General features: G+C 43.9%; 1 protein-coding gene across 1 annotated transcript in view; it reads right to left on the bottom strand.

The window, feature by feature from the left end:
* LOC119723827 (phenylacetaldehyde reductase-like) overlaps positions 1 to 22148 on the bottom strand; it is a 117566-nt gene that overhangs the window by 53259 nt on the left and 42159 nt on the right. The window contains exons 4-5 of the mRNA XM_038194706.1: positions 13697 to 13831; positions 7421 to 7627 (exon numbers count right to left, since the gene is read on the bottom strand). Of these exons, the coding sequence (XP_038050634.1) occupies positions 7421 to 7627; positions 13697 to 13831 (342 nt within the window). The remainder of the gene's footprint in view (positions 1 to 7420; positions 7628 to 13696; positions 13832 to 22148) is intronic.

Here is a 22148-nt window from a genome sequence, read left to right as displayed (position 1 = left end):
TTTACTATCTGAGCAGATGCAAGGAGTGAGGCAAAAAGCCTGAACCGGACCACCATGAATTTGCAGCGGGAATCTTTGTTCGAAACCGCGAAATTCCCAATGCTCTGGCCTGATAGTAAGTTGCTGTTGTCCCCCATGATGAAATGTACGAGAGTTGACTAAATCTCATTAACATCTCCCCCAGGGAAAAACGCGAGGGGTGCAACACTGTGTTGGCTCGATGGAATTGATGTCAGTCTCAAAGTCTCTATGACAAGCTCACATGAAACAGACCAGTGGAGGTCGTCACGAGTCAGGTAAGTCACCTATGGTATTCAACAAAATAACTGAAGCCAAATCGGAGTCGTTGTTACCAGTGACGGCCCTAGCCTATGTGGCGTGGCACGCAGAAGATGTTGATAGCACGGCGACACAACATCACCATGGCCAAATTTCAAGAGGTGAGCAGCTGAGAAAACAAGTAACAGTTTGTTCATCACCTGCGCTGGCCTGACCGTTGATTTGACGGCTTTCTGAGATCGACCATCTGAGCAGCCATCATTGACCAATATGGATGTAAACATCAATATCCCCCGCAAAAATACTTTTGTCCGTTACAAAGTGGGACTCGAATCTTTGGCGGGCGACCTTCGACGGGAGAAACAGCTCATCAAGCATGTTACCCTGGTGGGTCGAGGTCGTTGGGGTCTGCACTCGTGTAAACTAATAGGGTACCGAGTGTAGACTGTGCACTTAACAGTGATAATACCTAACGTACTTCATACTGTAAAGTGCATTCAAGCTTGCCAAGTATTATCTACAAAGGGGTGCTTGAATGATATGGTCCCTCTACTGCTGGCAGCTTGTCCTTAGCTGCATTGGAGAGGGAAGGTGTGACAACAAAATTACCGAAATTCACTAACAGAAAATGGAAATTATCACATTCTTGCTTGTAGAGCAACAGGCATCTTGGATGCGGGCACATCTTGCGAATGTGGTCCACACATGTGTGGACCACATGTGTGCCTGATCTACAGAAGCATCACAACAACCAGTCGTTGAGGTTATGTTCAGGCTGGAGTTCATTGTGAAGGGCAGAAAAAAAAGAACAAAACCCAAAACTTGGAACTTAACATTTTCCCTGTTACATGTATAAGCATGGTGTTGTATTAACAGTGCTTTTCTTATCAGGGTTCGACTGTACATGCACATGCACAATGAACACTGTGCAATGTACATGTACGTGTACATGAAGAACTGCAGCGATTTCAGACTTATAGTGCAGGCAGAAACACCGACGCACACAAGTGCGGCGTGTCCCTTTGTCCTCGAGCCACCCAACCGTGATTACTGTAGAGGGCTACAGAGCAAGGCTCGCAATTCAGACGGGCCGTTTCAGCAATGATGCCCGCCACATAGAGCTGACAATGAACTCGGCAATGTAGCCGAGAACAATTGTAAGGCTTGCAATGAGTGGACCCAAACAACCGTGTCCTCATCCCGGCTGTGTTTGCCGCGGTGGGATTGGTGCAAAAAATCGCCCGAGTTTGATCAAAGAATAAGGAGAACGAATCGGGTTGTACGATAGTAATCCTATTCCCGCGTGAGAAATGGACGCCGTTTGTCCATTGACATAATGTCGATGTATTCCACACACACTTGATCCAAAGGAAGTTTGGGGAACACTTCGTCATTGTTAGATGTGAAGCCCGTTCCGCGCCTCAAAGATTTAAATTTATGATCGGGCGGAGGGGCTCATCGGCGGAGGGTAATGTACCCGTATCATGTCCCTCTACACAATACGAACTTCCGTTTCGGTGATGGACAGTCGCTGTAATTGGTCTGGTTCTTCGTCATCATCGGCCGAGTCAGCCAATTGCAAAGATCGAGTTGACTCCGGTGAACAAGAGCCGTCTGGAGGGGCGAGATGTACAGAACCACGCGGCGGTGGCTGGACAACTCCCTCGGAGTAAATAGACATCGATGGGTGAATACTCAACACATGCAGGGATCCCGGCGCACGGCTAACTGCGTGCGGTAGGTCCCGTTGTCTCCGGTCCACCTAACCGTGGTCCACGGCCGGCGAATGTGAAGGGCTCGCCATAGGCTGGGCCTCCGGTGCATGCAACCATACATGGTATCATTGTACATTGTGTACATGTACAAATGAACATGTGTACACGTGTATCTCTTTGTGCTTTGGCCACCTAACCATGACCAACGAATGACGACTGTGAAACATTCACTGCAGGTAGGGACTCCGGAGCACGGCTATCTGTGTGCAGTATGACCCCTTGTTCATGGGTCACCCAATCGTGACCTGCGACTGAAGACTGTGAAGTGAAACCAACGGCCGAGGGTTGTGAGGCGTGACTTGCCGCTTCAGGGGGGCCAACAATAGGGCCTCACCACGGGGGCGTTTGCCGGGTGGGACCAGTCAGAAGAGCCGCCAGCATCTGAAGAAGAACGGCGTGGTATTAGCGATCAGCCTTCTTCTACTTCTTTGAAGAACGGCCCCAGGGTGTGTCAGAGGAAACGCCGGAAGACACCTGGGGCACCAGGACGCCCAAAACAACGGATAAAATCCGATGACGAGAATGGTCCCTCAGAGCAAGATACAACGGTGGCCTGTTGGGCCGGGGTATCCCCAGGTGACAGGCTCCGCGTTGCTCATAGCATACCCGACCAACGCCTCAAGCCCCGTGGGCTGAGCGAGCGCTGGTCGTTCCCATGAAATAGCCTGTCCCGGCATCCAGTGGTACTTGGCACTGTGTCGGGAGGGCACGGGTGACTAGAGCCCACTGAAGCTTGGCGGCTATTCCCCTTGTGTTGTCCCATGCTCGGGGAAGTGCTGGGGTATAGCGTAGCTCATATCATACCCGGCCGACAGTGTCTCAGGCCTCGTGGGCTGAGCGAGCACAGCAGGTCCGATAGCCCGTGCAATAGCCCGTCCCGGCAACCAGTGGAACTCGCACTGTGTCGGGAGGGCATGGGTGACTGGAGCCCACTGAAGCGTGGTGGCTGGTCCCCTCGGGCTGCCCCGTGTTCGGGGAAGGGCGAGGGGCTACAGTGATCACTGTACCAGTGATCATTGTACCTTACAATGTTTGTTGGATGGCATGCGGTGATTAGAGTTGAAATAAAAAAATTGTGACAAATTTATTCAAATGTTTTTTCCCATTTATCACAAAATGAAAGGCCAACAAAATGCTATTTTGAATAACTACTTCAGGCAATTCAGATACTGGAATTCAAACAAATGTTTTGAGAATACCGGGATAGGCTAAAGTTAAACGTATTTTCTCTGATATGATCATTAAAATTACTTCTCAAAGAAATACGCTGTTTAATAAACACTGGCTGGTGAGTCTTCTACTTTCTTTTAAAATTCAGAAATCCTTATAAAAATGTACCTTTTATTCAATATACCTCCAGAATACAAGTGAAATGTTTAAGTATTTATATTTTTGATTTAAGTGTTTTGTTTTAATATAAAAAAAGGGGTATATTTAACATAAAGGTAGGTTTTCGATATAAGAAACAAATTAATCCATCCGGGGAATAAACTTGCCGGTGTTGAGACATCGATTGATGGCCTATCGACGCAAGTAATACAATGTATCTCTTATAACAGACCCCAGGTGGAAATTCTTTGAATGAGCAATATTTAGTCTGCGGCTAGTGAGACTTCCTTTAAATGGGATATTATTTAACAACCAATTATAACAGAGGATTCCTGACAAGGTACTACATGATTGGACGCTTTTACGAGGGAGGAGTGCAGCAGACTTTCGGGATTGGGGCTTGTCTGCATGTTAAATGAAAGGTCGGTACCTATTGCTTGATGTTGCCAAATGATTGGGTAGAATTATGAGATAAAGGAATCCAAACATTCATTAGCTTTGTCGTTGGCAAACTGGGTGGTGCGAACACGTTACTTCAGTTATTTGGTCACGTCTTTGATAAATGATATTTAAACACCACAAAAAGCTCACCAATAGATGTACCGGTATAAAATAACACAGACGGAAAAACATTGACATGCTAAATTAAGAGCTGTACATTATACATATACACACTTGACACTGAGGTAATTTCATCGCTTCTGTTGAGTAAAAATATTTCGGGTATTTTCGTGCTGTTTGAATCCTAAAAAAACAGAAAGTCTATTTATTTAATGCTGGTTCCGATGTCTGGTTTCAATTACCAAATAGGATCTAATTCCCATTGGTTTTTTTTTTCCCAAGCATACGTTACTTCTTCGCTTCTTTTTGTTGTGATGTTCCCATTCTCGCATGCAAAGAAAAGGTGGATTAGCATAGCAATACCCTCTCGGTAAAGCATGTCCGAGAACAGTATGAGGAACATGTGCAAAATACTGTACAGCACGCAAAGGAACAGGGAGGCGTTCAGAATGTGAAGGAACCCATGCGCATGGATGCAAACAGTCAATGTATTTTTGGTGTCTCGTCTAAGTCACATGTGACAGACAGACAGACAGCCCAAAGGCCCGACAGACAGACAAATACGTATTGTAACGGACAGTTTGTATATCACTTTATTATTGCTTTTGTTCATCAGCCGCCGCCGGAGAGCTGCAGCGCATTATTGGGGCATTGGGTCACAGGTGCACTGACCTAGTACTTTTGTCTGGCTAAGTGCGCGCTCCAAAGATATACTTTCTATAAATAGGTCACTTAAAGGTTTGGCTACTCCAAGTTGTTAAAATCTAATACATTTTGTGTAGCTGTGCTTTTCTATGCTGGGAATCAGCAGTTGCATTTTTGATGGCGGTGCAGCGAGTTGACCGCAGAGTCCATTTGCTGAAATAAATAAGAGCTTCCTTTTGAGTTAGAAATCTTGTGTGTGTCCCATTTTCTTGCGTTTTGCTCAACTTGGAGGACAGGAGCCCAATGGGTTCCCGCAACAAATGGTGGCAGCAGTGGGATATTGACGGGATAATTTGACTCAATGCATTTGCAACATGACTGAAAATGATGAAGTGCACCACCGCAGATGAAATCGTGGACGCCAATTTTCGGGAGGACGGTGAAAGACAGATTTCTGGATCAGCCTATTCCTTGGACAGACATGGAAGTAATCCAATGGCCACTGGATCACTGGTTGGTGTGTTACAAAAGATCAATAAAATGATCACCAAATTGGAAGTGATGTACCATTCCGATGATTCTGCTAGTGTGGATCAGAGTGGGAATAAATGCCAAGCAAGGCCGTTCAGAGGTCCGGGAGCAGACATTGATGTTAGGCGTGGTTGTTGCGTGGATGTGGAGACCAAGGGCAGAGAAACCGCTGTAAGCGGTGATAGCCCTGCCGATGACATGGAGCCCCATCCTGTGATACTACCGAACATGGTGGCTGTCCATCGGATCAAGGTTTGCTGATGCACTGGGTTTTCCAGTCCTGATCCAACTGCTGCTGAGAATACCAGCTGCACATCGATAGCTCCATCGTTGCGAACATCTCCATCAATGCACACTGCTCCACTGTTGTGGACGGCTCCAATGGTGCATTCCAATCAGCCGGAGTACGCTGAACTCATCGACCGCCGTACTGCTAGGACAGCAACTCTGACCTTGGGCAATTGACCACAAGACACTGACCTGCACGTTCAGGTGATGGCGTGGCACTAGGCGACATGAACAAGGGACAAGAACAGTAGGCCAACCAGACTGCGGATTCTGCGATGCAGTACACATCACAGAAGACAAGGCCAGGAGTACAGGGAGTACCACAGAAAACAGGATACCCATTGGTGCATGGCGCATCAAAGGCTGGGAATCCACCGTTGCAGGGTGTACCACAGAAGACAAGGCCATGGAAGACAGGGGATCCCCAAGTGCAGGGTGTACCACAGAAGACAAGGCCACCAAAGAGGACACTAGTAAATGGAGTAGAGCACGCATGGACAGAAATACCGCATGGACAGACATCGGGATCTAAGCAAGGTTGGGAATTAACGAAAAAGTGCCAGGAGTACAGCGACATGACCTATGTACTCGGCGGGAGACACTGAAGCTGGTGAAGTGCAACAAGGGCAGAGACTGGAGAGAAGGTCTCTCTTGGTGAAGACAGATAGTGAAGAAAGGACAGTTTCTGAGTGAACTGAAGAAACAACTGTAAAAGAATGTGTTGAAATTGTTGTAGTGTAGTCGTCACAGTTTGCTGTATCATTGTTTGATTCTATGTAACCAGTCTGGGGACTAGAATCAACACTGATGGACTTCCATTGAGGACACCAATTGATTAACAAAGCAAAGTATTTGATTTCTCATGTTGTTTCTTATAATATTCTCCTGTTGCTGTGGTAGTCATCATGGATTGCTGGACCACTTTGGGGACCAGATCAACCCAATTGTGTTTAGAAAAAGAAAGAAAAAAAGCATGTTCTGTAAAAAGATTTTCAAGTTCAGATCATGGGCCTCGCAAGGGGGGGGGGGGTAACGGGGAAAAAAAGAGAAAAAAAAAAAGGAAAAAGAGGTGCGAAGCCATATTACTGTTAATTTGATGGGGGGGGTAGGGAAAATGTTCCCCTGTTCACGCTCAGAAAAAAATGATAGAGATGATAAGGAAAAATTTGCTTTGCCCCCCCCCCTGGAAAAATCCTGGCGACGCCCATGGTTCAGATCATTCATCAACAAAACATTTTTTGGGAAACGAAAACCCTTTGACAAGATTTGGAAATTTGTATATTTCATTGTAAATCCCTGTATTTTTGTTGTAAATGTGCCTCCTATTCAGGAGAATAGGCAAATTTTTGGGACGGAGCGGTGTAACGGACAGCTTATATATCGTTTTATTGTTACTTTTGTTCACTAGCCGCTGCTGGAGGGCCCCCGGCGGTGCATTGTTGGCGCGTTGGGTCACAGGTGTGCTGACCTAGTTCTTTTGTCTGTGCACACCCTGGAGATTACTTTCCATAAATAGGTCACTGAAAGGTTTGGCTACTCGAAGTTGTTACAATGTAATGCATTTTGTGTGGCTGTGCTTTTCTATGCTGGGAACACCGCCATCAGTTGCAGCTCTGATGGCGGTGCGGCGAGTTGACCGCAGAGTCCGTTTGGCAAAATAAATAAGAGCTTCCTTTCGAGTTAGAAATCCTGTGTGTGCCCCCTTTTCTTTCATTTTGCTGGACTTGGAGGACAAGAGCCCAATAGCTTCCCGCTACAATATTCAGTTAGATTAAGAGGACACTAGGCTATCCCCCCAGGACCAGTAAAAGCTTGTCACTCTAAACTCTTCTCACACAAGTACCTGATTATCTGTTAAGAGTGATACATATGGCTGCATTCTCAACCTCTACTTGGGTGACTTCCCATTTGCCTATTCAAGAAAGGTGAAAATGCCCTGTGTTTCATACATGTAACATTAGGAACAATCACTCATGCTTTACGTTTGGATCAACTTGTGATCTAAAATGTACCTGATGCCTCCGGATGTGTCATGGCAATGATGTGACATGCAGCTACATCACGTACATCTACAACACTGAAGTTCATTTTTGGAATTAGAGGTGGATCCCTGCACATGAGTCTTTTCATCACTTCCATACTGGTACAGCTACTCCCAGAGAGAATTGGACCCATAACATATCCTGGATTAATGACGGCCAGCTCAAATGTTGGACTACCTGCAAAATACAAACATACTATCATCAAAAGCCCTTTCACACTAGCACTGAGAAGGTTATTCAAAATATAAATGATGTACATGTAAGCAGATACAAATCATCGTGTCCGTGCAACAAAGTCGTATCTCCTAAAATAGTTTTTAAGTGAAACACGAGTTTTAGAATGACAAAAGGTCGTATCTTGCTTAAAATAACCCAGATACACACACAAAGTTGATGGACATCATGATATGACGTTGTTGCACGGAGCATATACGCCCGATATATGATTTTGTCGCAGAATTGAGTTACGACCTTGTTGCACTGACATGACGAAATTAAGTCTTGTACAGTATGTACATGTACCCTGTAGTCTTGCAAATGATGAAAACAGAATTGGAACATGTAAATATTCTATATGGTACAAGATTTGTCTGATCACTTCTTTTTAGTATCACTTTTCCATGGTTGTGCTACATGTACACGTACCGCTTTGCATACAGTTTATCTTTGTAGACATCATGTTTAGGATACAGTGACAAAATGTGTTACATGTACATATGCATTGTAGAATGAACCAAGGAATGCTTGAGGGCCGGTTACCAATGTGTAACAATAATGTAACATGGGGGGGGGGGGGAAATTTATTTTATGATGATCAAATATTGGGTTGTATTCCTGAACCAATGATGGCAATCTAACAATCCCATTTTGAGGATATACAAGACTCGTGTCCAAGGCTACAATTAAAAATCTATGTTACCACAATCTTTGATTTTCAGATTGAAGAAAAATTTAATGGAATGGATTTTTTGGTGTTTTACCCAGAAATGGTGTTGTTACAGTGCCCTCATTTGATAAGCAGTTTGGCCTTTTAAGATTACAAAGTTTACGCCGAAAATACTGCAAGGATTAATTCTGTCACTTAAAAAGGTGCTCTCTAGAAGCAATTCAAGGAAAATGGTATTTTTATTAGGTGTTGGGCCTCAGCCCAACACCTATTGTTATTGTATGATTTTTCTATTGTTGTTATTATTATGGTTCTCCTCAGCAAATTCTTCTCCAGAACTGTTTGTCAAACTGAAAACATATATGAACTAGCATTGCGAGGTTCCATCGGTTCCCCGGTTCTAGAACCGGAACCGCGAGTCCAATTTTTTTTGAAAACCGGGTACCCGCTATCCTCAGTTCCAGCTCCAAAAGAATTGGTTCCAGATTAAATTACCCATTCTCTGTGCACAAAACCCTGAGCCGAGAATCAGCCACATGTGTAGGAATTCAACACCAGGACATCATTTAATCTTGCTAGTCAAAACAACGGCGAGGAAAAACCACAGACTCCAAATACATCGCAAAGATCGGAGATACGATGTTTGCAGTTCGGCCACTTGGCTTGCATGCATGCACGCAGTGCATTGCATTGAACCCAATCCTAGTCTGTTTGGACAATCGGTGTAGCATGAATTTAGGTTTATAAAATATGTTGCGCATGCTCCTGCATACATGTAGATAATAAAATGAACGATCACGAAAAAGGAGTCCGTTGTTCACATGAGTCAATGTTTTTATCACACAGGCTCTGAGTGCTGGAATCGGCTCTGACGGCCCCGGCTCCGATGAGTGCTGCCAGAATCGGCTCTACCCACGGAGTACAGACCCCCGTGTACTGGGAACAGCACTCAGAGTTTTGAGATTCGGATTTCACGAGCAGTGGGCCAGGGTACATGTAAAAAAATCCCCAGCTCCAAACGAGTCTCGAATCTACCGTTGCATGAAAATAAATTATTCCTATATGCTTCATTTCTAAAACTTCTTTTTGATATCGGCGCACATGGTGAAAAATAGGCTGCTATACCTGCAAGATAATAGAGATCCGGACCGCCTTTACTCATTCGAATCAGCCGGAGTAAATTTGTACATGGGGCCCGGTCCATCGGAGCCAATTCCAGCACTCGACCGGTTCCACGTGTTTGTTAAAAGCAAGATACCAGTGTATACGTAGCGTGTTCGTGTACTTGTGCTGTGCACGTGCAGTGAATCATTTATTCTTGGCGGCATGACAGTGTGATCACGGTAAATAAAATCATAGGAAAGGAACTGAGAATAAAGTAATAAATCTAGCAGTTTCACAGGAAAAAGACACTGTTTGAAAACAAATACGTAGTAGAATAACATGTACAGTGTATTGCACGTCGAAATCCACGGAGTACGGCCTCACACGGTGACATAGTTATTCTTTACATGTAATTTCCAGAGCTTATGTTTTTCATTGAACTTTCCGGGAGCTGATTCCGACTCAGAACCGGCTCTTTTTTGGGAACCGGAACTGGCTCCAGGAAGAGTGGAACCGCTCAAGCCTAATATGAACTTCAACTGTCAATACATGAATGTACAACCTACTGAAGATGTCTTTTTTTTGCAATTACGTCATCATGACGTCATCATGGGTCACGTGATGTCACTTCAAAAAATAATAAATTCAATCTTTGAAATTCAATATAAAATCAACCGTCCGAGACCGCTATTTGAATTTTGCGGGAATCAACATGATAATACATGATCATCAATTTATCTTGTGCGTGCAAAATCATGTGACCCTTCGTCGGTCGAAACTGAAAGTGCCTAATAATTTGAAAGTGGAAAAAGATATGAAGTTGCTTTCAACGATGTTAGTCTGTGGGTGGGGTGACCTTTGATCGGTGACACCATGAAGAGTTTGAGCACCCTCTAGCGGCAGGTAAAAAAAATTCCAAAACACATTTTCAGTTGATGTCTGTGGCGACATTTGCGGTAATCGCTTCAAAATTAAAAGAAATGATGACCTTAATGCAGACAAGACCTGTGCGCGAAAAAAAATTGATTACGTCATGAGACCGGAAGTTACAATGAAAAGACCCCTTGAAATTTGAAGTTGAACACGCTTATGCCTTGAAACACTCATTTAATGCCACGTACATTGTGTGTACAGCAAATTGCGTACAAAAGGGAAATTCCCGAAAAACAGTGTGCAATGATTGCGTACAAAAGGGAAATCCCCGTGCTCGCTTCGTGAGTGTCTGGTTTTACGACTGTTGTATGTTAACTATTGAGCTACATGTAACGGCTGCTTGATGGACCAATGTATTTTAAGTGTTTACCAGTGTTTTGTACACGTTTATATGACAATTTCTTAACGCAAGCACATTTTTGACTTCTGATGACATCATATGATTCTCAAAAATTGGGCTGGCGCTTTTTTTTTAATTGGGCGCTTCTTTTCTTAAAAACATGCACATTGGGTTAAAGAGGGTATGGCGAGCAATATTTTGTATTGAGCCAATGGTGTGCGACCTTTACTTTTAGAGATATGAGCTATTTCATGCGTTTTTGTAAAGATTGTACATGTACTTAACAAGTTTACAGTACAGCAGCATACGCACGTGCAGATCCTCACCTGACTCTTTTTAACCATTCTCTGTATAATTACTACATGCGGTATTTTTCAGCCCTCAACCCTCAACATTGACATCAACAATCAACATCGACAATCAACATTAACAATCAACAATCAACATCAACAATCATCAACAATCAACATCAATATTCATTAATCAACATCAACAATCAACTTTCAACAATCAACATCAACATCAACAATCAACAATCAACAATCAACATCAACGATTAACATCAACAATCATGACACTCAACATCAATAACCAACATCAACAATCAACATCAACAATCAACATCAACAATCATCAACAATCAACACCAATAATCGTTAATCAACAACAATCGACATCAACATAAACAACCACCGTAAAATTCAATCAACAATCAACAATCAACAATCAACATCAACATAAACAACCAACAATTAACATCAACAATCAACAATCAACAACAACAATCAACAATCAACAATGCGAAAAAGACAAACCTCTAGCCCAACACCATGTGTTTGTCCCTTCAAACTTTTTATTTCTATTTTTGAAAAACCACCAGTGCCAAGTATCAAAACTAGATGTACATATATGGTGTGTTTGAAAATTACAGTTAACACAGTTTGAGGGGAAAAAATTATCATGTAACGATTTTTGTAAAGGAGTTATATAAATCCTTTCATAGATATGCAAGTTTTATCCAGATCAGATATAGCTGGGCCATTCTTAGGTCACGGTGTGGCATAAAATTGGGCTCGTCTGATTTTTGTAGCTTTACCCCTTGTTAAATACATCTGATATCACATTTACTGATTCAACAGGTTAGTACTTATTACTCCCTACCTCAGCTTATTGTTTCTACTCATGTCAAACTGGCCACAATGTAAAGGGACAACATGTTAACCTGTGTCCACAAAATCTCAATTTTATTACAGAATGGCTGAACTGATTGGTTTTTAAATCTTTCAGCAACATTGTGGATGGGTTTAACACACACTTTTTGTTGATTGGAGTTGTCAGCAACATATGTTGTACATAGTCCAATTAGGCAGGGGCCCGGTATGGGCAGAATCAGGATCCACTGTAACCATAGAGATGTTACACAGGGATCAACTTTGGACAAAGAAAGGGGTGTAATGATTCAACATTGCATTGATAATTGTGATTCTGAAATGCCAAGATACGGCATCATGATACAAAACTGTCGCATATATAGAAGCTGAGGTTAGAAAGTTGTGCGATAAAATAATGCGAAAAAGTTAATGACATAAAAGCAGCTTTTTTTCACAATATTTCGGGAATTAGTTCGGACTGTTTAACTGAAAATTTTCACTCTCAATGTGGAGATTTCTTTCATCATGATAGAACTAAAAACGTCTATTCTGTGGGGGTCCACAATTCCCATGCTCGGCCTAGCAACGACAGTGTCTTGTGCCGTTTTTGTCGTTTCTTGTTTCTGTGCGCCGCTGCACTTTTGTCTATATCACCCATTACAACTGGTGATTGTAATTTTTCAGTTTTATAACAAAAAAAGTAGTAAATTTCTGGCACTTCTTTGCCCGTTTTTGTTCACTTGACGTCTGGTTGGTGTCAGTGCGTTCCTTACTGGTTTTGTGCATGCGCACTCGTATCCCATGGAATTCCATATCCACCAGAGGGCAGTATAGAATCTCCACTTTTAAACCTAACAGTCCTGAATCCTCCAATTTTAATATGATTTTGCACACCCCCTAGGGAGTTAGGGTTAAGCATTGGCACGAACACAATAAAACTATGAATATAAGTAAGGCCAAAAAAAAAATTAAAATTCTCCGGCTTCTGGTATGTGCGCGCGTCGCCGTAGCCAGGCGCGTTAGAAAATATATAAAAAAAAAAATTCAACATAAGATGATGTCTCAAAATTCAACATAAGATGATGTCTCAAAACCGCCAAACTCACTGGTTTGACTGGAATCCTGCTGCTGCACAATTTTAACGTGTTTTTAGATGGGGTTACAATTGAGTATAAGCTTTATGTGGCCTCTCTTGGTTCCCATATATTTTGCACTGAATTTGGTCAGGCCCCATTTGCAGATGGTGTTGTAATTTTACAATTGTGCGCCTGGAAGCCTGACTGAGGGAGCGATGGTCGAGTATCTGGAACCTGTAAACGCCTTTCACTAGCGTAATATGTAAGAAGGCAGGCTAATGACCAGCCTAGCAGCTCATGCACGATGTCAATGTCACTGTATGGTCTAACGTTACTACCGTTTTCTCTGATTTTTGTCTTGACTATCCAAATTTCCCGAAGAATATTTATGTCGGTCGAGATCGTAAGTGGGAGCAGAATTCTCAAGCCTGATGGCCTTACTGAGGTCACCTCAAGCTCCACTCCAAAGGATATTTTGTTTTAAGTTTTAAGGGGATCGAAGTGTCATCTGCAACATCAGCCGACATTTGGAGAAGAAAAAAAAAGAGCGACAAAAAAAATGCGTCGCCACACCACTTTTGGGGCAAGCTCCATACCAGAAGCCGGAGACTTTTTGGGGGGGGGGGCCTAAGAAAGGATATGTTTACCTCTATGTTACATGTTGCGGTAACTTAACTGCAGAAAAACCTGTTTGTACATCAAAGTGCTATTGAATGGATGCCCATTAGAGATTGAAGAAATAAATTCTGTACTTGCCTTTTGTTTTCAACTCCTCCAGATAACTCCAAGCTGCTCTTTCTGCAAGCATCTTACTTTTAGAATATGGATCCAAAGCATCCACATCTGGCCAATCAGTTTCACAAGCTGCTTTCTCTGACTCTCTGCTAAAATCTAAGCAAAGGAATAATCAATCATAAAACACACGGTACAGAACATGTATACATATGTGCCTGGACTACTCGAAAATAGCATGGTAACTGCAACTTTAATGCTTCGTTGGGACCAAGCTGATCATGAATGATTGGGTTTAATCTGATTAATGTTCCTCTACTATTCGCAAGGGGGTACCAAGTAGTTTTGAAGATTCTTTATGGATGTAATGCCTCAAATTCATTATTCATTTGAAACTTAAAGGCATAGGATCAATTTGCATTCAGTTGGAAATGAAGAGTTTTGTTTGTGCATGTTGTTTCACTTTTTTCTCAAAAAGTGCAGTATCCATTGCTCAGCTGAACCTTGACCAGGGGCTGATTTCACGAAACACATCGTAAGCGCAATGTGTTCTATTTTTGAATAAGAAAAGATATATTTTTTGAACGAGGATGACCTTTTGGTAAAGCGAAATTTATACGGCTGTTTCATGGACAGTAGTATTCTCTTTGAAATTGGTCGTCGGTAACACTTGCGTCAAGATGGTGGACATCACGCAAACGAAGTGAAATGGTGTGTCGTCTTCTATTGGCAATCGGTAAGTGTTTTGCAGAAATTAATAGCGACTGTTGAAGGCTAGACATATTATTGCAAATGATACAAATTATTACGAAAAGTTGAAGGAGTACATGTGAAGAGTTCATGCGCAAAAACCGACAAACACCATTCGTTCCGAAAACAAACCATGACTACCATTATAGAGTCAGTGGCAACCTCTATCTGATCATCAAATCTGTTTCGTTGCAAATCCCGACACGTCCTACGTAAATTGCTTTGCAATTCCATGTTTGGTTTCAGAAACCGACATGCGCAAGTCTACTTTTTTCGCAAAAGCCGACGACTCCATTCAGCCAATCAGCGCACCATAAATTAGTCAGGTGATTCATGATGGCGGCACACATGTTCGCTCTCGCTTCGCGCTAAAATATCCGCATATTTCATCAAAAATTCAGCTATAATAATGGAGGACTTTGATGATTTGGATGAGGCAGTGGTGCTTTCGTCAATTGGGCAATAAAAGAGGAACAATTCACGCAATTCTGTGCGCTCCCTTGCAAAAAAAAATCGCGTCATAGAGGTGATGGAAAAATTGCTAGCATTTTGTGTGCACATAATGTACGTAACGTGTATGGCAACTTCCCTCTCCAATGAAGATCTAACCTATGCACATAATCAGCTTTACTTGACTGTAGACAAAGTTAAACAGGATGCCACCCTGCTTTCTTACATGGTGAGGCGACTCAAGGTAGATGATGTTGACAGGAGGAATGCTAGGGAAGTTTCAGTATAAAGTACTTCACTTTGACTGTAAACAAGGAGAAAGTGCCATTGTGCAAGGCCTCATTCATGAGCATTTCTGTTATAAATCAGTACTCAGTATAGTACCCTTGGTCACAAATCTCATATTAATTAATACATTTTGTTTTAAATAGAAAAGGCCCCAGTCAGTGGCGTACTAGTAGCAAAGTCATTTTGATGGGTGGGGGGGGGGGGGCCTGGTACCATCTGTTGATCGGGGAGCTGTTCAAATCTGATGATTATGCATACTACAGACAATATATGGCGCTTTTCAGGTCAATACATATGCAAAAGTTTTTTTTAAAAGGGTACCAAAAACGTTCGATGGCACAAAAAAGGCACTATTTTTATTTTTAAAATGGCACTTGTTCAGAAAAAAGGGAACTTTGTACAAATATTGGGGGGGGGGGGGAAAGAAATACGTTTGGGTGAGCCCCGTTTGGGTTTTTTTTTTTCCTCTTCCTAGTTTCTTCTTTTTGTTCCATGCAAAATCCCATAGACTTTGTACACGATTTTAGTACACGCCACTTTTGGCATTGAACTTCGCCATACATCATTCAAATTAAGCATATGCATGTCCTTATGGCAAAGTTGTTTTCCGAAGAGTGACATCATGATTACGTCATCAGGGTTCACGTGACAAACGTGCATATTTTGAAGTCCTATATCTACAGAACAGTAAGTCCGATCGGGTCGAAACTTGGTACCGTATGTGGGTAGACCGGGATGTGTTATAGATGAAAAAATGAGGTGACGTTGAGGATTCATTCACCACTTGTTTTGACACTATGGAGAATCTAGTACATGTACTGCCAAAGTCCCCAATCGGACAAACCTATTCGCGGCAGCTCTACCTCTATGTTTTTGGTGTCGTTCATCACTGCGGCCGAGGAAATCCACAGGGAAAAGGTGACATTCATCTGTACATCTGGCTACAAGTCAGAACTGCAAGGACAGCAACATGGTGGCTTCGGCCTTAAACCACTTTTTCATTTCTGTTGTGGGAGATGAACTGAAAAGGTATCAAAGGTTGCGCTTGTTTTAAAACTCCTGCTTTGACCAAAACAAGAACATCAATGGTTTTGGCAATGCTGGCTGCTATGTGAAAACAGAACTTTCCACAGCTAAGCATCGAGCACACATTTCCTGTCCGCAGCCACAGTTTTCCGCCAGCGGATCAGGCATTCGGGAGGATCGAGCAGGACATCAGGAAACAGAATACGACTTCTTCCTGCTGATTAAGTTGCCATTCTAGCCAAACATTAAACGTACATGTGTACGGTACAGAATAGACGTGTTGCGATTTCAAGGCAGTAGCAACAGCCCATTGCAAGTCCAAGCAATCCTTCAAGATCAGTAATGCCAAGCAAGGTCCTACACATTAATTTGGATCAAGTCGGCTTCAAGCAGGTGTATGGCGGTGACTTCAAACAGACCCCGACAATTTGGAGAATGTCTCGCGCTTGGAAGCGAAGTTCGCCCGATTATTTATCGACCTTTCCGCAAACTTTTTGCGTACTTCTTGAGATATTCTCACGAACGTTTGGTGCACGTTTGGCGGCAAATCCACACCACGTTTGACCTATATAAAGCGCACGACTATTTCGCGCATTTGCTACTCTGTGTGAATTCTGTATTGTAGGCAAGCAGGCTATGTAGGCCCATACTATAGCCTCATAGGTTAAACAGTGGGTGGTTTATTTACTTCATTTGACTTCAACTCAAGACAGCAACATGCCGCCCAAGGGAGGAAAGAGTCGTGGCCGAGGTGTCGGATTGACCAAGAAGAGGAAGACAAACCCCCTGCCAGGGGAGATGGAAGGTGTGCAAGAGGCCCAATGTTCCCAGGAGGAGCAATCAGAAGAACGTTCGCGTTGTTCGCATTTAAGTCGCGTGTTCTTTGTGTATGTGGACTGGCCGTAGTTCAGTCACGGTACACACGACATTCGCACATACGTTGTGAGAACTTCGCACAAACTGCGCAAGAATGGTTTACGACTCCATTGTTGGGAGACATTCAGAGAAAAACTTCTCTGAATGTTGGACTTTGCCATTTTTTCGACATTTGCATCCTTCGCAAATCGTTCGCGTGCCCCGTGAAAACCGACCTTAAGACTTTATGCGCGGGTTATGATGGCCGCACGGTACGCGGATAAAACCAAGGTAAAACAAACTGTAGTGGAGTCTTATTTCACGTATTTTTTAGCGCCTCATACGTCCATGAGACTCGCGGACAACTGCCGCGTACAATACGTATGAAGTCAAACCGTTTTCACGCTCTGGGCTTGGTGACTAAACAAAATCAAACAATGGCCACTTCAGATTCTATTAAAATATTTTTCTGATACGTTTCATGCCAGTTTGACACACTCCCCAAATATGCACCCGCTATAATGAAATATTTAAATTCATGTCAGTTATGTAACCGAGCGCGGAACAATTACAAATTATGTGCACGTTCTCAACTTTAGGCTTTGAATACAGAAGAAACTTCATAGGAGCAAGAGTGTATAGGCCTATATGCATTTGAAACAAATGAAACAAAAATATCCCCTCATAATTTTAAAACTTCTGCTAAAAAAAATCAGGGGAAAGTGGCCAGGAAACGTCTCAGACTGCACCACAGAGCATCTGCGATCCAAAATTTCCCGGGGCCCTTAAGCGGGCCCCGGAACCCTCTCCGTAAGGGCTTCGCGCTCCGCGCTCGCATTAGTCCTCCGGCCAAATTTCCTCTATGCTATTATTTCACCCTAGCAGTGCCCCCACCTTTTTTGTACCTTGAGGCTCGGACTACAAGTGGCCTGAATCCCATTCCAAAATAAAAGTTGTGAAAAAAATACGAACATGGAACATGGTTCTCAACTTTGAGTACATAACAAACTTTATAAAGAACAAAACAAGTCAGGTGTGTTTACAAACACAAATGCCCCGCAACCGTGACTGTTCCCATTACATAACACCACTCTTTTAACATCAACTTACACGTACCGTACCTTGGTCACATGGAACGTTCATTGACAGCATTAGTGTCTTCTGTAGGTTTTATATGAATTAATCCCTTTTCCATATGATCTCAGAATAAATACAAGATTGTTATTGTTTAAGCCACTGTGACCTTGACCCTTGACCTTTCGACCCCCAATGCGATAGGCCTATTTGGATTACCAAGAACGATCCACAAACCAAATTTGAAGTTCACATGTGAAGAATTTCTCAAGTTATCGCGCTGACAAAATTTCTTTTGTTTTAGCCACTATGACCTTGACCCTTGACCTTTTGGCCCCAAATGCAATAGGCTTCTTAGGATTGCCAAGGACAATCCACAAACCAAATTTGAAGTTCATATGTAAAGTATTTCTCAAGTTATAGCGCTGACAAAATTTCTATTGTTTCAGCCACTGTGACCTTGACCCTTGACCTTTCAGCCCCGGATGCAATAGGCTTTTTTAGGATTACCAAGAACAATACACAAACCAAATTTGAAGTTCATATGTAAAGTATTTCTCAAGTTATCGCGCTGACAAAATTTCTTTTGTTTAAGTCACTGTGACTTTGACCCTTGACCTTTCGGCCCCAAATGCAAAAGGGTTCTTAGGATTACCAAGAACAATACACAAACCAAATTTGAAGTTCATATGTAAAGTATTTCTCAAGTTATCGCGCTGACAAAATTTCTTTTGTTTTAGTCACTGTGACCTTGACCCTTGACCTTTCGGCCCCAAATGCTAAAGGGTTCTTAGGATTACCAAGAACAATACACAAACCAAATTTGAAGTTCATATGTAAAGTATTTCTCAAGTTATCGCGCTGACAAAATTTCTTTTGTTTTAGTCACTGTGACCTTGACCCTTGACCTTTCGGCCCCAAATGCAAAAGGGTTGTTAGGATTACCAAGAACAATCCACAAACCAAATTTGAAGTTCATATGTTAAGTATTTCTCAAGTTATCGCGCTGACAAGATTTGTCCGGACACACACACCCATACACCCACCCACCCACCCACCCACCCACCCACCCACCCACGGAAGGACAAGGCGGAAACAGTATGCCCCTTCGGCTTTGCCGCGGGGCATAAAAATAACAAATTTAAATGGAATTTTCGATGTTTAAAACGTTTTCTAAACGGTGGAAAGTGGCCAGGAATCGCCTCAGATTGCACCACAGAGCATCTATAATCCAAATTTTTCCAGGGCCCTTAAGCGGGCCCCGGACCCAATGCCGTAAGGGCTTCGCGCTCCGCTCGCAGGTCCTGGACCCTTCATTACAGTTCTAGCCCCCCCGGCAAATGGCAGTCTTGATCCGCCCCTGATGTTGGTTCAGAATATTGACAGAATCATTAATTTAAGACTTTGTAAAATTTTAGAAAATATTCATGCAGTATGGGGAAGAAAGTACATGTAAGGGCAGGTAGGGTTTTCTGTGTTGAATCATTCTTGGCACTGTACACTGCGAATTAAAATGCATTTTGGGTCTAAACAACATGTACAAACACAAGGTAAACTCCCCCCCCCCCCCCCCCCCCACAGAAGTGTGGTTGGGGTCTACGAGCGAATACTTACCTGTAGAGCAATTACTGCTTTTGCATATTCCCGATACCGGCAGGTATTTCACGCTAAGAGTTTTACACTAGCGCCCTCTGGCGACCTACCCATGATACTCTGCGGCACGCATGCCCCGTGAGCGTCCTCTTTTCTCGAGCGTTAAGTCAGAACCCTTATGGCATCGCCGTCAAGGGGGTGGGGCCATGGGAGATGCCATTGTTACTCACAGGGGCTCTAAATACGTAAACGTAACCCCAAATGGGTCCCACTGATCCACCTGAGGGTGGACCGGGGAACCCAAGATATCTGGATATACAGTGTAAAACATTATGACACAATACATATATATACACAATATTATATGTAAGTGAATCATAAGCTGGCAATACAGTGTAAAACGTTATGACACAATACATATATATACACAATATTATATGTAAGTGAATCATATTAAGCAATCAAAACAAGGTGACTCACCCATTATAGGGAAGTCCCCGGCTGCCTCTGTGATGTCCCGTATATAGACACCCTTAAAGAAGGCCCAGGAAGTGGAAGCTGCCCTGACATCATGCGCATGGACTGGTCCAACAGGCTCTTGTGTTGGTGTGTCCATCGCCGACGTGAGGCCGGCCGGTATGGCGGAGTTGTTGTTATGAACAGCTGCGAATGTCCCATTCGAAGCGTCCTTGTTCTATCAACCTACCATTTCAGGGCACGGACTGGGCACCACAATTTGTCGCGAGAAACGGATGAAAAGGATTTAATGTCCGGTACAAAAATGTCAGGAGGTGAAAAATCCTCCGAATGATTCTTTGTCAAGAACCCTGCTTTAGGGATTAGGCGCACACCCCCTAGTTCCCACCGGATGTGACCTGTCTCTACGCTAAGCGAATGCAGTTCGCTACGGCGTCTAGACGTAGCCACTGCTAACAGAAAGGCAACCTTAATGGACAGTTGCAACAAGGTTGAGCTGCCCATTGGTTCAAATGGGGGTCTCGATAAGTTTGACAAAACACTGAAGAGATCCCATGCCGGTAATAACCTACGCGTCGGGGGGGGGGGGCGCGAAACAAACATCCCCCTGAGGAGTTGGCTGAGAGCTTCGTTATTTGACACCGAAGAACCATCCCTAAAGCCACGGTGGATAGCTGCTATGGCTGAACGATAATTCTTAATCGTGGCCGTAGTAAGGCTACCTTCAAAAAGGTATACCAGGAAGTCTGCAACCTCCCCTACAGAGGTATCGGAGGGATGCAGAGATCAGCTCTTACACCATCTGTAAAAATGGCGTAGTCTACTGTCATAAATTTTCCTGGTAGATGATCGTCTGCTGCCAGCTGCAATGGCCGCAGCTCATCGGGAAAGGCCTGCCGTGCGGAGGGACTGCGTGATAGTACCCAACACGTCAGGTGAAGATCCCCCGGAGCCGGGTGGAGAAAACCCGAGCTGTGTTGGAACAGGATGTATGCTCTCTGCGGAAGAATCACTGGTCGGTGAACCAGGAGTTTGATGAGTCTCGGGAACCAAGGCTGGCGGGGCCAAAAAGGGGCTATGAGGAGGACCTCGCAATCCTCCTGCTCCACCTTGAACAGCACCCGAGGTATGAGGGAAAACGGGGGGAAGGCGTAGGCCAGTAGCCCGTCCCATTGTATTGCCAGTGCGTAGGGATCGTTGGTCCTCGCGCAGTAGACTGGTAATTGGTGGTTGCTCCGAGAAGCAAACAGGTCCACATGAGGCCGGTCGATCAGAAGGAAGAGCGACTGGACAATCTGTGGGCACAGGGTCCATTCCGTCGGAATGACCCACCCCCTGGAGAGAGCATCGGCCGCGACGTTCTCTTCGCCTGGGAGATGAACTGCCGAGAGCGTTACATTGTGGCGCATGCACCAATGAAGGAGCTCCCACGTGAGCGCACACAGTTGAGCGGATCGCGTTCCCCCTTGGCGGTTTATGTAGGCCACTACTGTAGTATTGTTGCTTTGAATGCGAACCACTCGGTCTACCACTGATGCCTTGAAATGCTGGAGAGCATTGGTGACTGCCAGCATCTCCAGTATGTTTATGTGCTTTGAGCAGTCTTCGGGGCCCCACCGACCTGCCACTTGACGTGGGTGGAGGGTGGCCCCCCAGCCAGAAAGTGACGCGTCTGTTGAGATGGTCACTGACGGCTTGGGTTCGTGAAAAGCACGCCCCTCCGTGAGGTTGGCATTGTCGAGCCACCAACGGAGGTGTGGTATTAGCCAAGGAGTGGTCAGCACCAGATGTTGTATGTGGTGACGACTGGGACGGTAGAATGACAGCAGGTGTAGTTGGATGGGCCGCATCCTCAACCTGCAGAAATTCACGACATCTACCATGCTGGCCTTGAGGCCGAGGAGCTTGAGCCAGGCCCGTGCTGGGGCCACGGTTGCCGGAAGGAACAGGGATATGCACCTCT

This window comes from Patiria miniata, unplaced genomic scaffold (assembly GCF_015706575.1).
Source record: "Patiria miniata isolate m_02_andy unplaced genomic scaffold, ASM1570657v1 HiC_scaffold_17, whole genome shotgun sequence".
In the NCBI taxonomy this organism is placed as follows: domain Eukaryota; kingdom Metazoa; phylum Echinodermata; class Asteroidea; order Valvatida; family Asterinidae; genus Patiria; species Patiria miniata.
The sequence above is the reverse complement of the archived record's forward strand: the minus strand, read 5'-3'. Positions and strand labels throughout refer to the sequence as shown.